General features: G+C 35.2%; 3 protein-coding genes across 3 annotated transcripts in view; 2 read left to right on the plus strand and 1 right to left on the minus strand.

Annotated features, from left to right (window-relative positions):
* The window catches only part of LOC101894143 (intermembrane lipid transfer protein Vps13), a 44,762-nt gene extending 35,696 nt beyond the window's left edge, over nucleotides 1-9,066 (minus strand). The window contains exon 1 of the mRNA XM_059130901.1: nucleotides 8,661-9,066. Within this exon, the coding sequence (XP_058986884.1) occupies nucleotides 8,661-8,760 (100 nt within the window). The 5' untranslated portion in view covers nucleotides 8,761-9,066. The remainder of the gene's footprint in view (nucleotides 1-8,660) is intronic.
* A 2,249-nt stretch (nucleotides 9,067-11,315) lies between these two features.
* On the plus strand, nucleotides 11,316-12,142 carry LOC101894536 (LDLR chaperone boca). Its single transcript, XM_005178969.3, has 2 exons — nucleotides 11,316-11,546; nucleotides 11,615-12,142. The coding sequence occupies exons 1-2, from the start codon at nucleotides 11,403-11,405 to the stop codon at nucleotides 12,005-12,007; spliced, it is 537 nt and encodes a 178-aa protein (XP_005179026.1). The 5' UTR covers nucleotides 11,316-11,402; the 3' UTR covers nucleotides 12,008-12,142.
* Nucleotides 12,143-12,229: 87 nt separating this feature from the next.
* LOC101894695 (ribulose-phosphate 3-epimerase) lies at nucleotides 12,230-14,976 on the plus strand. The gene is made up of 3 exons (XM_005178970.4): nucleotides 12,230-12,899; nucleotides 12,961-13,109; nucleotides 14,820-14,976. Exons 1-2 carry the CDS (start codon nucleotides 12,336-12,338, stop codon nucleotides 13,063-13,065), a joined length of 669 nt encoding a protein of 222 aa, XP_005179027.1. The 5' UTR covers nucleotides 12,230-12,335; the 3' UTR covers nucleotides 13,066-13,109; nucleotides 14,820-14,976.
* Nucleotides 14,977-20,560: the final 5,584 nt, after the last annotated feature.

A 20,560-nucleotide genomic window follows, 5' to 3' on the forward strand; every position in this document is an offset into this window, starting at 1 on the left:
AACATGTAAGCATCCAATCACATTACTCATGACTTCATACATTATATATGTAAGATCCGATCCATTCGAAATAAAAATATCTCAAATAAAAATTTATTATGCAGCATTAAATTTTATTTATTTAATAGTTTGTGAATTGACCACAAAGCAAAAGAATGATTCCATCTGGGAAAATATGGAAAAAATAAACAAAACATTCGAATTGTTTAAAAAATAAAAATGGATAAAGTGGCATGGCGTCGGAACGAAACAAAACGATTTTCAATTGAATTTCTATTTTCCACAAAGAATAAAAACATTTATTCCTGAAATGTTCGATTTCCCTTGATGGTATATTTAAATATATATATAGAAACACCATGTCAGCATAAAAAAACAACTACCAGTCACAATAAAATATGGAAATTACTTTTAGAGAAATATGTATATCGTATTTCTGTGAGGAAAAAAAATACTACGCAGGAAAAGCTAGAAGAAAATCTACATTGGCTACCACCAGTGATGCGCGGAGCCGACAATGAAACCTACAAAGTGTTGGGAAACTGCAGTCAGTCAATCCACCCCAACAACAACTAGTACAAGTTAACAACAACAACATCAACGTCATTAAGAGTTTTCACTTAAAAATAACATGACCTCATACCGTGCATGCACGCAGTGCCACTTTCGAATGAAAGGCCAAAGCAAATGCAGGAGAAGGAAACAATTCAAAGAATCAAAGAAGAGCAACAAGTGGTGGTAAATAGCAAGCAATCTTGGTGACGGTGATGGGGGCCTTTACAGTTGGTGGCATTTCAATTGTGTGTCGATGCCTCAGACGTATATTTGTCATTTTTTTGTTTGTAGTTAGTATTTGCTTATTGGGTAGAGAATTTCACGTGTTACTCTCAAGGAAAAACATCTAACAGAGATGTATACTCTTTGGATATGAGTCATAAGGATGGGGAGTCAAAAGTTTTTACAGACGACAGACTATGAAAGGTCTAAAAAAATTAATAAATTGTTTTTATTGATCAATCTAAATGTGGGGCCCTAAAAACCAGTGGAAGGACTGAAAGAGACTTTCTATATCCAGGCTAACGATTAAGTCTTTGTAAACGACCTGAAGACATTGATGTATTATGGACGAGCTAAAGGCAAGTAATCAAATCCGTTAAGTCGAGAATTCACGAGATGACTCCCTTCATCTCGTTTGCGAGACTTGTATCGAGTCCAGGTTGCTCATGTCGAAATTAATCATCATTCGAAGATCCGCTTCCTTATCCGTCCGCGTTTAAGATGATGCTATGCATCCAGCCATTGGATCGAATGGCTCAGTTTCATGCAGTGTGACTACGGAAATGAAATGACGGCAATTTTCGCATTTTAATCATGCACGGATATATACATAAAAGTGTGAATATTTTGCGTGAAGGTGATCGCTTTTTTTAAATCTTCTTCTTTATTGATGCAACTATACCCGATATAGATAGATACGTGGGCTGCTGGTGTACCTCCTTTCGGCGGTCTGGTCATATACACAGACAGTTACAAGATGGAACAAGTAAAAAACATTAAGTTCGTCCGGGCCGAACCAAAACGGCAACCTATATATGCAATTTTATGCTTCAAGGATTGTCATCTACCGAGTCTTCTTAAATACTGCATTGGAAACAATTTCGTGGATAAATGTGACTAGGATAATCAAAATATCGGATATCGGTGGGTATCGTTATATGTGCGCTTTAGGAAAACGTGGACCTACTATATATAGAAAGTCTCGCCACCGAAGCTAGAACCCATTATGGACTACAATTACCAATTTTTAGACAAATTCGTGGAAAAATGTGGCAAAAATTATTAAAATACCATATATCGGGAGGTACCGTTATATGACGGCTATACCAAAGCGGGACCTATATATACAATGTTTCGCCATCGGAGCTAGAATCCATTATGACATACTAATACCAATCTTTAAACAAATCCGTGAGAAAATGTGGCAAAAATCATCAAAATACCGATTATCGGAAGGTACCGTTATATGGGAGCTATACAAAAACGTGGATGTATACATACAATGTTTTGCCACTGGAGCTAGAACTCATTATGACCCACAAATACAAATTTTTAGATAAATTTGTGGGAAAATTTGGCAAAAATCATAAAAACAGCGAATATCAGGAGGTATCGTTATATGGCGGCTATACCAAAACGTGGACCGATATATCTCATTTTCAGTACCAACCATCCTAGATGCAATACAAATTTTTCTGCGAAATTTTGAAGCTCTACGTCAAACAATGTTGGCTGTATCGTGATTTCAACAGACAGACGGACGGACAGGCAGACGGAAGACGTTAAATCGAAATAGAATTTTATGCTGATCATGAATATATATACTTATGTTTAGGGATATTACAAACGGAATGACAAAATTAATATACCCTCCTTTTCAAGGTGAAGGGTATAAAAATGGCTGATGGTGCTGGCGTATTCAATGTCAAAATACAATCACTAAACGTTCATAAAAGCTTAATAAATACTGCAGCCTTTTTAAGGCTGATATCATTACAAGTAAGAAGGCAGCCGAAATGGTAGTGGTCCCCAGTTGATTGATCTACCGATTAAGGAAACTGTCAATTTACCTATTAGCTATTATGTTAGCCGATTCAAAAAGGCTCTCATTTAACAAGCTGGCGGAAAACGGCGTCTGGTAACCGGTTGCAAGGTAAGCACAATTAGTAGGTCTCATCTAAGAATGATGGTAGGTATATTGATTGGGCACTACAGTATCAGATATCTAACCTCTAGATGGGATAAGGGTAGTCCCGACTACTGCCGACTATGTGAGGAAGAAGAAGAGGTAGAGAGGATTAAACATCTACTATGCAGTTGTCTAACGCTGTCAAGCAAAAAAATAGGTTGTTTGGTAAATGGGAAATACAAACTCCAAGGATTTTCTCAGACATAGATCCCATTATCATCCATACGTTCGCTAAAAGCATATCATGGCTAGGCACGCATTCGTAAAACTAGATATGTCTATCTCTTCTTTCTTTCCCAATTCAAATTTTTCCTATAATACTTTTTAGGATGAACACAATGGCCAATGGTCTTCGAGTAGCTGCGCATTATGAAACCTAACCTCGTTCTCCGAGTTCTCGTAAGAAAGTTGAAGATTTGAAAAAAGTCCATAGAATACCAAAATCGACTCTTTTTCTAAAACCCATACCAAAGATTCTTTTTAGAGACATTAGTCGTGTGTCGATGTTGTTTTCTGCAATAATTTTTGAGTGAATCTGCTGCCACTTCAATTTGTCTCCACATGTTCCCTGATTCAGCTGCACGGCTGGTATGCATGCAAGGATGCACAACAATTCTTATTGAAAAATTGTTATTTGTTGTTGTTCTTGTGACTTCATTAAAGAAAGCTCTTCTGTTGATGGCAAATGTAAATACATCCTCAATTGAAATGATATGGCAAAGAATGCCAGTAAGTACTTTATCAGTAAGCATTTCAAGTATGAACTTCGATGGGTGCCTTATTAAAGTAATGAGGGTATTCACTACGTGATATTGTGCAAGTAGCATGAATTCAATATTTCATCCGAAACACAATTTAGAAAATAAAACTTTTTTATGAGTGAAAATAAATAATTGAAAAGATAAATATCTTTTTCGTTTTATACATCATTTATCCCAGATAGAGAGGCGGGCAAGGAAGGTGGAATTTAGGGTTGGAGGTTTAATAGGTGCCGACCTAAAAAATATTGAATGGTCGCATTAACATAAACCTAGAAATTTACACAATTATTCCTGTTAAACGATTTTGCCGACAGATGTATATCCCCAGCCTTGAGTTATGATTATTCACACGTTTGACCCTTTATTGGGGAGATTCCGAAGCAGTTGGACAATATTGACCAATTCGTACCTGAGCTAAGAATAATAAAAATATTACAATGTGACAGATTTAGAATATATCTACTACTTCCTATTTTTATATAAGATATGTGGAAATATGCGTGAGGTAACAAATATAGCGGCCAAGAAAAATATTCAGATATAGCAAGTTGTTAAGAATCGCTGACTTGTTTCGCAAGTTATGACAGATATAAGTCTTGGAAATTGTGACCCTTTGTGGATGGGGTACCAAAAGGGGTTGGCAAATATATATCATCTTCACAACAGATCCTGCGTTAACAAAAATATTTGAAGAGAGTTGGATGCTTATTTCGCTTTCTTTGAGGTTATGATTTTTCAAAATCTTGGTGGGGGAAGTACCAGAAGGAGTGGACCGATATATCTTCGTCCAGACCTTGGGTTAATAAAAATATTGTGATGTATGTAATTTGAAGACAATCGGATACTTACATCACATTTTCTAAGAGTTATAATTATTCAAAATGTTGACCATTTGTGGGGGAGGTACTTGATGGAGTGGACCGATATTGTCCATTTTCGCACTGATGTAAACATTAGGATTAGGATAGGAAAGTAGGAGCATAATCGGATTATCCTTTCCCGTTCTGTGCAAAAAATATTTTTTGAAAATTTCGACCTTTTGTGGGGGAGGTACCAGAAGGGGCGGACCGATACATTTAATTTTCACACCATGGCTTGGATTAATAAAATTATTGGGATGTGTGAAATTTGAAGGCAATCGGACACATACATCACATTTTATAAGAGTTATAATTATTCAAAATTTTGAGCCGTTGAGGGGAAGGTACTTAATGGAGTAGATCGATACTGTCCATTTTCGCACCTAACCTAGCACTAATGCAAATATTAGGATTCGCAAAGCGTTAGCAAAATCGAATTATCCTTTCTCCTTCTGTGCAATAAATTATTTTTTTAAAATGAGAGTTATCGTGCGCATCCGCCAGCCAGGCAGACAGACGGTCGGTCAACTCCAAATGTCCTAAAACGGATTTGGAGACCTACGGTCTAAAACCCTTATTTCGATGAGGCACGTTTTGTCGTATCATATGATATATACTCTCTCTAGCCACAAGGCTTAGGGTATAAAAGGGTGTCAACATTTCAGGTTGGTTCTCGCACCCATTAAAACTTTAAAGCATATCGCTGTCTATTTTTGGCTTTTTTAAAACATTGCGTGACAAACTCCACATCTTATAAAAATATTCTCATAATAATATTGAAAATACAGGTCCAAAACCAATTCCAAAGAATCACACATTTTTATTGAATAATTTCATAATCGCTTGCCCTTTTGGCATTCATTCATTGATAATTAATTTAGAATGAATGCAATTTTAAAACAGGTATTATTGCCTGCGCCTTTTCAACAAACAGTTAATTAAGATTGTTGTATACAAATATATGACTGGCCAATAAATAACGAAGAAGCAACTGGCTGTTATATCCAATTGGTTAATTGAATGATTGCCATGCTACTGGCAGCTATTCTTAACTCATTAGCTTTCGCATGCAATGACTCAATTTCACATCTACACAAGGTTTTTTTTTTGTTCATATTGCCGTTGTTGTTGTTTTTATTTATTGTTTTTCTTTTTTTATTTTACTTATTGCAAAAAATGTGATTTTGCTTTCTTCGGAATGTAAACAAGTGATTCGTTATCAACTTAAACAAATTTGTATATGTTCTCCTTCACATTGTACATAGCATAGTTGGTTGATAAAAACGTTGCCCATTTGCCCGATTTAAAGGGTATAACGCCAATGCGTATGGAGGTATTTAGGTTTATTCGCACTTAAAAGTTATTTAAAGCTCCGTGAGGATGGCGAAGGTGATAAAAAATAGTGATCACATGTCCATCTAATTTTTACAAATTGATGAGAGAGGATATCGAATATATCAAGTAATTAAATCGAGATTCATTTTTTGAACGCAAGAAACCCCTTTGCTAATCACGTGAACTCGTTAAGCTTTGTTGGGTGCCAGGACAAATCAATATAGTAGGGAATGAAATGGTTTGAAGAATTAGCTCGAGGTGTTTCCGATTGAAGAGATTATCAATCCACCCATAAGCTATTATTGCAGCAGATTCTAAAAGGCTCTCATCGAAGCAGCTGGCAAAAGATGTAATCTGGAAACCGGTTGCAAGTTATCTAGGGTCATCTGCCGTCCAACTCTAGACGAAAAACTTGCTTCCTTCTAACAATAAATAGGCTTGATCTAAGAATAGTGCTGGGCATTTCGACTGGTCTCTGCAGTATCAGATTTTTGTCCTCAAAAAGGGAAAACGGCGGTCCTGACTACTATAGGCTGTATGAGGAAGAAAAAGAGGTAGAGATGATTGAACATATACAATTCAGATGTCTTCTCAGATGTAGATTCCATCATCGTCCAGATGATTGTCAACAAGTTAAATAGAATCAGTCGATATTGCCGCCAACTGCATACCCTCAGCCAAAGTTCGGCTGGGTGAGATAAAAAAAATTGCAACAAAGTCAAACGCCATAATTTTTACATTTTTTTTTAATTCTTTTAAATGAAAGTAAAAATGGTCGGAAATAGCATCAAATTTTAGAATAAGTTTAGATTTGGTCGAATTGGTCACCGTTGGCACGGTTTATGGCCTTCAAAAGGCCAGTGAAACCGTCACACGCTGCCCGAATGTTGCTCTGCGGTATTTTAGACCATTTCCGGCGAAGCACTGGCTTGAGGTGATCGACACTTTGGTATTTTTCAGTGCCATCCTTGCTTTCCAAAATACTCTCCAGACACAATAGTCCAACGGTTTGGTATCCGGAGATTTTGGTGGCCATTGTGCGCTGGAAATGAAGCGAGGAACCTCATTTTGTAACCATTCTTTAGTGGCGCGTGCTAAGTGCTTAGTCATGTTGGAATGTTCAAGGTCTGAGGCCAAAATGTTTGCGTTCCCAAGGCTTTAATACACCCTCCAGAATATTTTCGCGATAATATTCGGCATTTATTCTGATGCCACGATCGATTCATACGAGCGGAGAGCGACCATCGGCTCTTATGGCGGCCAACACCATCACCATGGTCGACGCTTGAGTTCTGGTGGCCAGTCAAAGGTGCACATTTTCAGCTGACCTCTTTGGCAAGTAAACACGATCATTTTGTTTGTTAACAAACTGCTGGACAACGAATATTTTCTCATCGGAGAAAAACAAATTCGGCAGTTCCACTTTCGGCCAAGCGAAGCAACTCTTTAGCCCTTTGAGTCTGTTATCCTTCTGTTGCGGTGTAAGTTCTTGCACTTTTTGGAATTTCAATGGCTTTACCCCAAGCTCATTTTTCAATATTTACCGAATAGAATATTGCGATATGTTCAGCTCACGAGCCATTTTTCGGCCACTGCGACGCGGTTTTTGATCAAGTCGCTTCTTTACTTTTCGAACCATTTCTGCGGATGTTGGTGTTTTCTTCCGTCCACTTCCTTGACGTCGGGCTACGCTACCCAGTATCACGGTAACGAGCGATGGTACGAGACACAAAAGATTTATTCACATTTAAATGCTGGAGTTCTCTAACGATAGCCACTTGTGGTTTTCCAGCCAAATATAAAGAAATCACACTACCACGCTTGAATTCCATCACGAATAACTTTTTTTTTCTGGAAAATTCTCACCAAAATGCTTTTGTACGCTAGAAAACAATATCAACAGCTGTCGGGCGAGTGGCTTAGAAATAACAGCATTATGAAGTTGGTTGCAGTTTTTTCATCTCACCCTGTATACCCCCTGTAGCCACATGCCTGTGGGTATTAGAACATATCATAGCTAGACATGATATGAAAATTTTGGAGTTTGTTTTTGTTTTGGACGTACGAGAAAGAATATACCTATACGGGTCATTTTTGAACTCGATCTACGTTTTACGATATTCTGATAGTTCTACTGCGCATCAGTCGGCAATACCGACAGATGAACATGGTTAGATGCTCTAAAAAGGATTACACCCAAATAGGTATGAGATCTAACTCCGTAATTATGATGAGACACATTTGGGCTGCAGGATATCTATTAGATCTATGTGGCCATAAGGTTTTCTATATTATAGTCAGCATTCCCAGACTTTAATATGGCAAAATCCTTTTAAAGACACGCGAAAAAATGGTTACTTTTTCCCAGTCACGTTCCATATGTTTGAAATAAGCACAACCATCTTCATTCACCCTACCCTACCCTAATTTGTTTTAGAACGCATTCACACTTTTGTTTTGTTTTGCTTCTTCTCAATTTTTTTGCACGTTTATGCGAAAACGAACAAACAAGAAAACAAAATTCAACAAAAAATCCTCTGTAAAAACAAAACAAATCATGAAATATTGTAAATGTATTGTACTATACGGCGCTAAGGCCCCAAGGCATACACTGACTGATACCAGATGACGTAGACCGACTAACCTAGAGACATCAACCAACAGTGGGTGGTGGCTCTGTCTCCCCGAACCATAAATCATTAGCAACACGAAATTTGTGTAGAAACAATGTCAAATTGGGGGGGGGGGGGGGGGGGGAATAATAAAAGTAAATAGCCAAGCTATGAAGCCAAAAGTGGAGGAAGACACACAATTAATTGAGTTATAAGAATATATGTGTATACACGTCCAAGAGGTCAATTAATAATAAACATGAAAATGACAAAAATAGTATTTTATGTGGCTATGACAGCCACATTGTTGTTAATAAATAGAAAACAAAAAATATGGTTAACTTACCACCCCATACGCTGATTTTGAGTTGATTGCCATCAAGATTCTCCACATAGTTGAAGAGGTACTTGTTGAGGTAATGGGCTACCACCGATTCCAAAACCATGATGACGCCGCCTTTCGCTCAGGGCGGGGATGTAAATTATTTTGTTATTTGTTTCGTCGCAATAAGACGGCGACTGATAAGTAAATACGTTTACAATTGCAAGGTCTACATATGGAGGACACACGGTTTCTGGCACTTTTTGTCTCCTTAAGAACACTCTTGCCCCGCTCTCTGCTCCTCCACACTCACACACAGTAGTTTACTTTGTTGGTTTCTAAAGAAACTCAAATTGTTATTGATTTTTTTTTTGCAGATAACTTGGCCTTCACTGAACTTCAATTCGTATCGATTATTTGCGCTTTTTTCCTAAGGAACATCAAAAAAAATGATGAAATAAAACAATAAAATCACTTAAATGGAAAAACTAAACAATGGCTGGCCACACAAAAAACGATATATTTATTTATATTTTACGACAGCTTGGAGTTTTCAATAAAAGATTTGTTGCCACAGAGGTCCCCAAACCAACTGGGGTTTATGGTAGACGACGTTACGCGTTGTGTACATCATTAATTATGCATAATTTGTTGGTAACACCAAAAAAAATTGATTAAAACAACAGTAAAAATTAACAAAATATGGAAAACAAAAGCTAAAAAACGGCACAACACACGCACGTATTTCCATTTCTATTCGAAAATCATCAAATAGATTTGTATTATATTTTTACGATGACATCATCAGAAATTTGTTTTCGTTTCAATCACTCTACTCTTTTTTTTTTGGGAGGAACGCATAGCACAACGACGACGTCAGAGTGTTGTGGCTCTTCCCGCACTAGACAAATTCACAAATTGTTTCACGTTTAAGTTGTAATTTCCATAATATTATTCAGAAATATGTTCAAACCGGAATAAAATATGGGTTAGTTCTTCCGACGAGATCGATATTAATATATATTTTGGGACACTCCGCTACCTACAACCAATCGAATCCAATAAGAAAAAAATACTAAATGAAAATGTGAAGGAATGTCAAATTCCAATGCTGCAAAAACATGAGAAATGTCAAAATTTTGTTTATTTGTGTTTATATTTTTATGGTGAATTCAATCACAATAATACTTGTTGACATTTCAAAAGGTGACTATTGTGACTTTTCAATCAAAATGCTAAAGTGAACTGTTAAGCCTCAACAAACGCGCAAATTTGGCGCAAAAATAAAAAGGATTGTTAAACAAAACCAACGAATTTAAAAAACGTCTAATTCAGAGCTTGACTTGACATGGAAAATAATGAATTAACAGTCTTTATAACTAAATTAATGACAACAAATTGTTACATGGCATTATAATTTTTAATAATATTGACAAAAAGTAGACATAATTTTTGGTAATTTTTACAAACCCATTTTACCATCAGTTGCGTTTTTCAAAAATCTTCAACCTCATGTGGGGGAGGTACCAAAAACAATGGTCCCATCTGTAACATCTTTATAACAGATCTTGTGTTGATAGAAATATTGAGATTCCCGTTTTATTAGCTTCATGGATTCTCGAAATGCTGACCCTTTGTGGAGGAGGTACCAAAAGAAGTGGACCGATATCTCCCATTTTCACACCAGAGCTTGGGTTAATAAAATTATTGTGATGTGAGTAATTTGCAGAGAACCTCATTCTTATTTCAGATTTTATGATCGGTTTGGTTATTCAAAATTTTGACCCTTTGTGGGGGAGGTACCAGAAGGAATGACTCGATCTCTACCATCTTTATAAGAGATCTTATGTTTATAGAAATACTGAGATGACCCAAGTCTGAATGGAATCGGATGTTAATTTCGTGTTTCATGAACTTCATGGATATTAAAGAATTTGAACCTTTGTGGTGGAGGTCCAGAAGGAGGGACGATGTATCCCAATTTCACACCAGACCTTGGGTTAATAAAAATATTGCGATGTGTGTAATTTGAAGACAATCGGATACCTACATCACATTTTATAAGAGTTATAGTAATTCAAAATGTGAACCGTTGTGGGAAGTACTTGATGGATACTTGATTTCTTTGCAAATGTTTTCTTTTTGTTGGGGAGGTACCAGAAAGAGTGGACGGATATTGCCCATCTCCGAACTCGATCCAATTTTGACAATAATGTAACGATGTACCAAGTTTTGATAAAATCAGGTACTCCCTTCGAAGGTTATCGTGAGCAGCAGCCACACATACATCGCTAGATCGACTCCAAATGTCATAAAACGGATTTGGTCCAAAAAGACGTTGAGTCTAAAAGCGTTATTTCGATGAGGCACATTTTGGCCGTCTCAAATGATATATACCCTCTCTAGCCATATGGCTGAGGGTATAATAATTCATACAGCTGAATGATTAACGCCGTAAAAATTCCATGATTGGATAAAAGGTAATCTCTATTTAAATACGAAAGAATAACAAGCTTTTTATGTATTTGCAGCCTTAAGAAGGTAACCTCGTGCAATAACATAACAAAAAATGGAATAGAACTTTAGCGTTACGCGTCCGTCGCAGTACGTCGTACACTAATTTTACAATTATATTGGGCATACATGATTTATTGTGAATGATTGGTTGCGATTATTATGAATGACTAGTGTGACGTGTTGTTTATATGCATTAGAACTTTCCAACTGCAAAATAACAAAAAATAATTAAACAAAAACTTTACAACTATGAAGTTTTATTACCTAGTGATATTAATGGCGCTTTTGCCATTGGCGATGGCCAAGAAATCTAAGGAGAAACCTGACTGGGCTAAGAAGGATATACGTGATTTTACAGATGCCGATATGGAGCGGCTTCTAGATCAATGGGAGGTAAGTTCCAATACCAACTCCGCAAAAGGAAAGTAGAACTCAATATGTTCAATATGCTAATTTTACAGGAAGATGAAGAACCATTGGAACCCGATGAGTTACCTGAACATTTGCGACCACAACCACAGTTGGACCTATCCAAATTGAACACAGCCAATCCTGAGGAATTGTTGAAAGTCTCGAAAAAGGGCCGGACCCTTATGACTTTTGTCTCCGTCGATGGCAATCCGACACGCGAAGAAGCTGAGACCTTAACAAAATTATGGCAAACCAGTCTGTGGAATAATCACATACAAGCCGAACGATACATGGTCGATGATGATAGAGCCATATTCCTGTTTAAAGATGGTTCACAGGCCTGGGAGGCAAAGGACTATTTGGTGCAACAGGAACGTTGTAAGGGCGTGACAATTGAAAATAAAGAATATCCCGGAGAGTACTCCAAGAAAGACGAATTATAGAGGGGATAAGCAGCTAAGAAATACCTCAAGACATTTGTAAATTTTTTTCCAATCTCATGCATTTTTCGCCAATAGTATTTAGTTATTTTGTAAAAAAGAAAGTAGTATTTTATGTGAATAAAACATATGAACAAATTTTTTTTGGTAGAATAATAAAGTTCTTGTTATTATGCGGGTCGGGTGTTATCAATCTATTGTGAATGATTGTGATTTATTCACGCTGAATGTTGTTAATTCATTGTTTTATTATTGCACGTGTTGCTACCATTCACTTGTCTCGTTATCACGTTTTCATTTGACTAGTCTTCCTTCGCCCACAAGTTGAACCATGCCTGTTCAAGCTAAAATTGGTCCATCCATCCTAAATGCCGATCTCGCCGACTTGGCTGCCCAGTCTCAACGTCTACTGGACAATGGTGCGGACTATTTACATTTGGATGTTATGGATGGTCATTTTGTTCCGAATTTGACTTTCGGTCATTCCGTGGTCAAGTGTTTGCGCAACAAAATTAAAGATGCCTTCTTCGAAACCCATATGATGGTGTCGAAACCCCAACAATGGATTGAGCCAATGGCCGATGCTGGTGTCAATCTTTATACATTCCATGTTGAACCAGTACAAGATGATATCGAATCAGTTTGCCGTAAAATCCAAGAAGCTGGTATGAAAGTGGGTTTGGCCATTAAACCTGGTACAGGAGTCGAGGCTATATCGAAATATTTGGATTTGGCTGATGTGGCCTTGGTGATGACAGTGGAGCCTGGTTTTGGTGGTCAGGCCTTTATGGCCGACATGATGCCTAAGGTGGAATGGCTAAGGCAGAATTATCCCAATTTGGATATTGAAGTTGATGGTGGCGTTGGACCCAAGACCATTGACTGTTGTGCCAAGGTACGACATTTTTTTATGGAAAGTTGATTTCGACTATTGATTGTTGTTGTTTTAATTTTAGGCTGGTGCAAACATGATTGTCTCGGGCACAGCTGTTATACAAGCCCCAGACCAGAAAGAAGTTATAACTCTGCTCAAATCGACAGTACAAAGTTATAATAAGTGATATCTTTCATTTAAGAGACATTAACACATTCTATAGAATCTTTGGTAAGTTGAAAGTAAAGGAGAATACGTGGAAGCATTGATAATGGGTCCAAAGTTCAAGAAACTGTAGCATGAGTCTTGATTTAGAAATTACTAACTCGAAGGCCAACTTTAAGAATTAAAGATTTTATATTAATAGTTATGGCTTAGCCAGCCGTAAGTTATTGATCAGATAAGAATTATTTTAGTTAGAGAACCTGATTGAGGTACATTTGGAGTAGAGTTTTTATGACAACAGAAAGATTTTCGTTTTAAATTACCAATTGATTAAGGCGATTATGAGGTTATATTTTAGACTACAAAAATGAAATGAAAACGACAAAATGTGTAAATTTTTGATGAGAGGCAGAATATGGTCTTATTGAGAGAAAAACGTTTTAATATTAATAATATTCATTTTTAGATTGATAAATAAGACTTATATGATTAAATTTATAAGTAATTAAGGAGAAGAGAGTCCTCTGCGGCAACCAATAAGAATTGTATTTCTTTATGAGCGAGAAAAGTTGCTGTAGCGACAAAATAATATGAGAATAGATAAAAGCCTTTATAGAATGTGAGTTTTCATAGATTTGAAAATAGTCTGTATAGAGGGAGGAGGGAAATATTAACAGACCTGTAAAGGAAATTAATAGTTGCTTGGAAAAAAGCATAGAGGGCTGGAAGGTAGTCTTTATAGAGGACTGTTAATGAGCCTTTTTAATCGGAGTCTTTATAAGCAGCTGGAAGAATTTTGGTAAATTACTGGAAAAGTCTTTGTGGAGATTCTTTGTAGAACTGGAAGGAGATAAGATTTCTTGGAAAAAAATTTCCGACTAAAGTTTAATGTTAACAAGTAAAAAAGTTGTAATTTCGGCCGGGTGGAACTTTGAATATCCACCGTTTTGAACGAATTTGGCAATTTAAACAATAATAAAATCCGTTAAAAATTCAAATATTCAAATAATTTTCTGCCATACGCTGCAATATCCACTACGAACTTCAAATACAAAATTTGAAACAATTCCGGTGAATAATGTCGCTAAAATCGTCAAAATACCGAGTATAGGGAGGTGCCGTCATATGGGGGCTATACGAAGACGTGGACCTACATGGCCCATTTTCAATACCACAAGTCCTGCAGACATAATACATATTTGGGTAAAATTTTATCAACCTACTTCATTTCGTTCGGAAGCTAGAGTGATTTCCACAGACGGACGGACGGACGGAAATCGAATGACATTCTGAGTCGATTTGTGCATGATCATCCGCGTGTCCAGGTATTTCAAGGACGAACCCAATTGAAATTGGTGATAATCGACCTAAATTTAGATATAGCTTTCCAATTTATATTTTATTGTGCACCAAATGGTTAATATCAGGCCAAATAAGGTGGATTTTGGCACTTGCGACCGAATGCTGCCTCGAAGAAAGTACTTCAAATTTGATGATAATTCTCAAATATATATTTTTCATCCGATTTGGTCGCTTACATTCGAAATATACCCTCCACGACAGTGATATTTGGTATCGCATAACAGATACAGTCAAGAAATGCCTCTTTCGGATTGGATGGATTCTTGAAAATTCAAACGAATTTACATTTGGTGAAACTTGGGATATATGGGAATATCGATAGCTTCTCGAAGTCATATCATACACTCTATCATTTTTAAATTAACTTTAGCCAGATTTTTATTAATTTTGTATTTTTTTATTTTTTTTTTTCAGATATAATGGTACTTCACAGTTATTCACATTGTTGTGGCATTTATTTTTATACAGCTGACATTAATTGGTTTCCTATAGATTTTTAATAAAAAAAACACTTAAAATTAAGAAACAAAAATCTGTTAATAAATATAACAAATGTTAAAAACAGGAAAAAGTTTTTATGATATTAAATATACTGGAATATAAATGGGTGAGTAAAATTCTTGGTATTCTTTAAATGGATGAGGAGCTATGCTATGAAGCAGAAGAATTGACGCAAAATTGATAATAATTAGAAAATAAGGGGAAGTATATATTATAATATGTGAATAATATACAAGTATCAACGATGTATAATAATAATGTATAAAAATATAAATTATAATATAGTAGATGTAAAAATACCTGAAAATGTGTGCTTGAAAGATAGCAAAGGGCACTGAAATGGGCGTTTGAAATCATGAGTTTATTTTCCTTTTTTGGGTTAATTTTGAACTTACCTTTTAATTGTAACCACTATAAAAATAAGAAGAAAACTCGGTTTGCTCATTTTTTTTTGTTTTTATCCTTTGTTTATTCATTTTTCTTTTGCTCAACATTTATGTATATGATATTTATTTTATTTGATATATATTTTTTGGTTTGTTTGTTTGACTGTGTATACTTCCTTTTTTTGTTGTTATTAGCATTAAATACATATATGTATGTAATGTTTGCATGTTTGTATAGCATTTCAATTGAAGTTTGTTCTTTAGTGTGTGTGTGTATATAATATACCTTTTATTATGTTTTTTTTTTTTTTTGTATAAATTAAATATGATGATATTTGTTGCACTCTGTTTTCGAAAAGAAAAAATGGGTGTAAATAAAAAAATAGCAAACAAAATGTTATTTTTTGGAAAATTATTGTCATTTCATTAGAGTAGAGTCCATTTTAATACGCTCTGAAAAGTGTATTATGTATTCCAGTGTGATTTTTATAAAAAATTGAAGATAACATGTTTTGAGAATCGAAGAATGTGCTGCAGTTTCAACAAGTGCTGTATCTAATCAACTCAAGAGTAATTAAAATTGTAGCATATCTATTTGTTTTTTTGTAAATATGTTTGCATGTATTTTTCTCATATTTTTCTAAAATTTAGTTCAGCTGTTTTGTAGTCATTATTGTTTTTGAATAATCTGCATTTTTTCATTAGGCTTTTGTTTGGGGTTAATATAAATCTTTGCCTTGTTGGATTTTGTTTTTTCTCTTTGTATTTAAACATTTAGTTTCCTAGTTTGTGTTTTTTTTTTTGGTATAAATAGTTTTCGTATTTCAACATTTACTACGGTTTTTTGTTTGTTGTTTTAATTTCTCTTTAACAAAAGATGTTGATTTTTGTATAAAAAATATCATATTATGTTTTGTGGAAATTAAGACATTTTAGTGCATCATTCTTTCTTTTTATTAATTAAAAAAGATTTGAATTGAAATTAAAATATATATTTTTTGATAATTTTTGTAGAAATTGCCTTAAAATAACTAAAAATTCCTGATGACCATATTATATCAAATCTAAACCAATTTGAACGTGAAATGAAATTTATTTTTAACATTTTTCTTCTCTTTAAGATTTCAGAATTTTGAATAAGTAATAATGGATATAACTTACAAGAAAAATTTGAGGAAGTGATCCTGTATCGATTAACTAAGGAGAAATAGAGGATTCAGATTCAACATATGATTATCTATGAAAATGAGAAAACGAAAAGTAGACAAACTTTTGCTGCCAAGTGTGCTGAATGGTGTGCCACTGAAACTATCTTCGAATCTCATTGTCCTCTATGCATGTCGGAACGCCATAGGAAAGAGCTGTGGTACTTGGATTACGTGTCGTATATTGGATGTACATCACAGTGCCATGAGATCGAGTCCAGGTCGATCATGTATACATAGACGTTGCCAATAGGGGAGAAGGCACCAGTGCTGGCGTATTCCGTCAAAATTTAATCATTAACAAGAAATGGAACATTTATATCCAAATTAAAACGAAATCATAAATTTCAGATTTCAGGTTAAGAGAAATATTTAGATATAGCAAGTTGTAAAGAATCGCCGACTTGTTTCCTAATTTATGACAGATATATGTATAGAAAATTGTGATCCTTTGTGGATGAGGTAGCAGAAGGGATTTGCAGGTATAAATCATCTTCACAACAGATTTTGCGTTAGCAAATGTATTTGCATGTGTGAAATTTGAAGAGAATTGGAGGCTTATTTCGCATTTTTGAGCGTTTTGTATCTTAAACTCTGTATGGGTGAGGTACCAGAAAGAATGGTTCGTTGATGGAAATATTGAGATGTACCAAGTCTGAATGGAATCGGATGTTAATTTTGCGTTTTATGAGCTTCTCTCAAACTCAAAATGTTGACCCTCTATGGGGGAGGTACCACAAGGAGTGGACCGATATATCCCATTTGCACATCAGACCTTGGATTAATAAAAATATCATGATGTGTGTACTTTAGGGAGAACCATATGATTATTTCGAATTTTATAATCGTTTTGGTTATTCAAAACTTTGACCCTTTGTGGGGGAGGTACCAGAAGGAATGTTTCTATCTCTTCTATCTTTATAACAGATCTTGTGTTGCTGGAAATAAAGAGATGTACCTAGTCCGAATGAAATCGAATGTTAATTTCGTATTTTATGAGCTTCATGAATATTCAAAATTTTTACTCTTTGTGGGGGAGGTACCACAAGGAGTGGACCGATAAATTCCATCTTCACACCAGACCTTGGGTTAATAAAAATATTGTGATATGTGTAATTTGAAGACAATTTGACTTTTACATCATATGCCATAAGAGTTATAATTATTCAAAAATTTGACCCTTTCTGGGTAAGGTACTTGATGGAGTGGACCGATATTGTCCATTTTCGCACCTGACCTAGCACTTTGCGTCAGCGTTAGGATATGAAAAGTTGGGGCAAAATCTGATTATCCTTTCCCCTTTTGTGCAGTAATTTTTTTTTTTTTTTTTTGAAAAAAAATTGACGTTTTGTAGGGTAGGTACCAGAAGGAGTAGACCGATATTGCCCATCTACGAATTCGATCTAAGTTTGACAATAATATTACGATGTACCAAGTTTGGATCAAGTCGGATACTATCTTTGAGAGTTATCGTGTGCACCAGCCAGACAGACGGACGGACGGACATCACTAGATCGACTCAAAATGTCCTGAAACGGATTTGGTCCAAAGAGACCTAGGGTCTAAAACCGTTATTTCGATGAAAGAGGTTTTGGCCGTATCAAATGATATATACCCTCTGTAGCCATATGGCTGAGGGTATTAAAATTAATGACAATTGCAGCGAGTTTTAGGCAGAAATTCTCGCAATCAAGAAGGCAGTCAGGACCAGTGACTATATATGACGATAGGCAGGCGGCATCAAAGCCATAAAATGGAGAGCCAATCTTGACTACTAATAAGCCCTTCCTGAAATATGTGAAATACTAACATAATAGAAAACTAAGAACATAGCATTTAGATTTGGTATAAATATGGACAATATATTAAAATAAATTAAATAAAATATGTATTTTTAAAATTTTATTATAATTTTTCACCCTCTTGAAAATGTATATTCATTTAATCCAAACTTATTTACTTATTGTCTGTGTATAAATAAATTAATAACTCTCTCTCCATCTTCGGTTTTTCTTTTTGGTTTGTAATTTTCCTAATAAATTTTATTTCTTTTATTATTCAATAGTTTGGTTTTTGTCTTTGTATATGTCACATATAAAACAGCAACTATTTTCTAAATATACATTTAAGTTGTTTTCATTTTTTGTTTTAGTTTTAGGTTTTCTTATTTCACGAGTTTACGTTTACATACTTGTTGTTGTTATGTAGCTGTGTGTGTTTTGTTTATATTTTTATTTAATTATCCTTAGGAGTTAGGAGTACGTGTAGCAGAACCATGTGCGTTTTCAGTTACCATTAAGTTTTAGTTAATTTCTCTGTTTTGTATATGTGTATGTACTTTGCGATATTAACGTATGTATTTATGTAGTTATTTGCCTTGTTTATTTAGTTTTGCTTATGTTTTGCTGCTGGTGGTGGTTGTAATGAACCCTTTTAACATAGAATTGACTTGGTTTTTTCACTTTTATTTGAATATGTAGCATTTTTGTTGTTTTTGTTTTTTCTTGGTAAAAATGGAAGGGTTTATCGGTGTATATAATTAGTAAGTTATGCCCATGGAGTTTAAAATAAGTAATCTAAAATCTCATTAATAGAAAACAGATTAATATTTGAAATGTAATCAGAAAATGGAACAAAAAACTGTGGGATATAACTAAACAAATATTTTTAAATAGAAAACAATTTTTTTTATAGTTAAATAAATTCTTTGGAACTTTCGATCTCTCAGTATAAAATATACCTTTTGCTGAGGCTTCAAATTTTAAACATATAAAGATCGAACAGTCTTTTGATGTTGCAAAATAGTCAAGCTTATTGTTATTGGTGGAGAAAGATGGTAATGTTTACCAGGGGTGAGGCAGGAAATACCATAAACGCTGTTTGTATAAAAACAACAAAAATGGGAGGAAGCCTGACTATTTTGCAACAACAATGTTAAAATATAACAAGTAAAAAAGCTGTAATTTCGAACCGAACTTTGGCCTTCACCATTTAGAATGAATTTGGCAATTTTCAAAAAAATAAGATCCGTTAAAAATTCTGTTAAAATCTTAAAAAATACCGAATGTAGCCACTATATTAGGGTAGGTACCATGGGGCTATACCAAAACGTGGATCTACACAGACAATTTTCTGTCTTAGGCTGTAGTAACCATTACGAATTTTAGGTACGAAATTTGAAACTACTGCGGTGAATAATGTCGCTAAAATCATCAAAATACCGAATACCGGGAGGTGCTGTCTTATGGGGGCTATACGAAGACGTGGACTTGCGCAGATATTTTTCTTCTTAGTCTGTAGTATCCATAACGAACTTCAAATACCAAGTTTGGAACGATTCCGCTGAAAAATGTTGCTTAAATCACCAAAATATCGAAAATAGGAAGATACCATTTTATGGCTGCTATACGAAAGCGAGGACCGGCACCGACAATTTTTTGTCTTGGGCTGTAGCATTCATTACCAACTTCAAATACCAAGTTTGAATTCCGGTGAATAATGTCGCTTAAATCACTAAAATACCGAAAGTAGGGACGTACCACTATATGGAGGCAATACGAAGACGTTAATATGCACAGACAATTTTCTATTGTAGGCTATTTATATCCATTATGAACTTTAAATACCAAATTTGAAATAAATCCGGTCAATAATGTCGCTAAAATTATCAATATCGGGAGGTGCCGTTATATGGGGGATATACCAAACCGTGGACCTACATGACCCAGTAAGAGACAGTAACATGAAGCTGATCTGCTGCGGGAACTCTTAACACGAAATCAAATCAACATTCATGTTTTTGGTTAAGTCAGTCAGGTCATTTTCACTTCGGAAGAAGCCATATGAACTTCAGTGATCTTTAGTGAGACTCAAAGTCTCTCTTGCCTAACCTGCTCTTTTAAATTAGTTAGGAAGTGCACAGAAGGTAGGTCAACAAAGACCCACATAACCGGGTCGTTCTGAGAAGCTGTATTTCGTGTTGGTAGGAAAGTTCGAGAAGAACTATTCCCACCGATTCAGAAGGAAACTAAAAAAGTTTCTTTCTTTGGGAGAAACAGAGAGT

Source organism: Musca domestica, unplaced genomic scaffold, assembly GCF_030504385.1.
Source record: "Musca domestica strain aabys unplaced genomic scaffold, Musca_domestica.polishedcontigs.V.1.1 8, whole genome shotgun sequence".
Taxonomy (NCBI): domain Eukaryota; kingdom Metazoa; phylum Arthropoda; class Insecta; order Diptera; family Muscidae; genus Musca; species Musca domestica.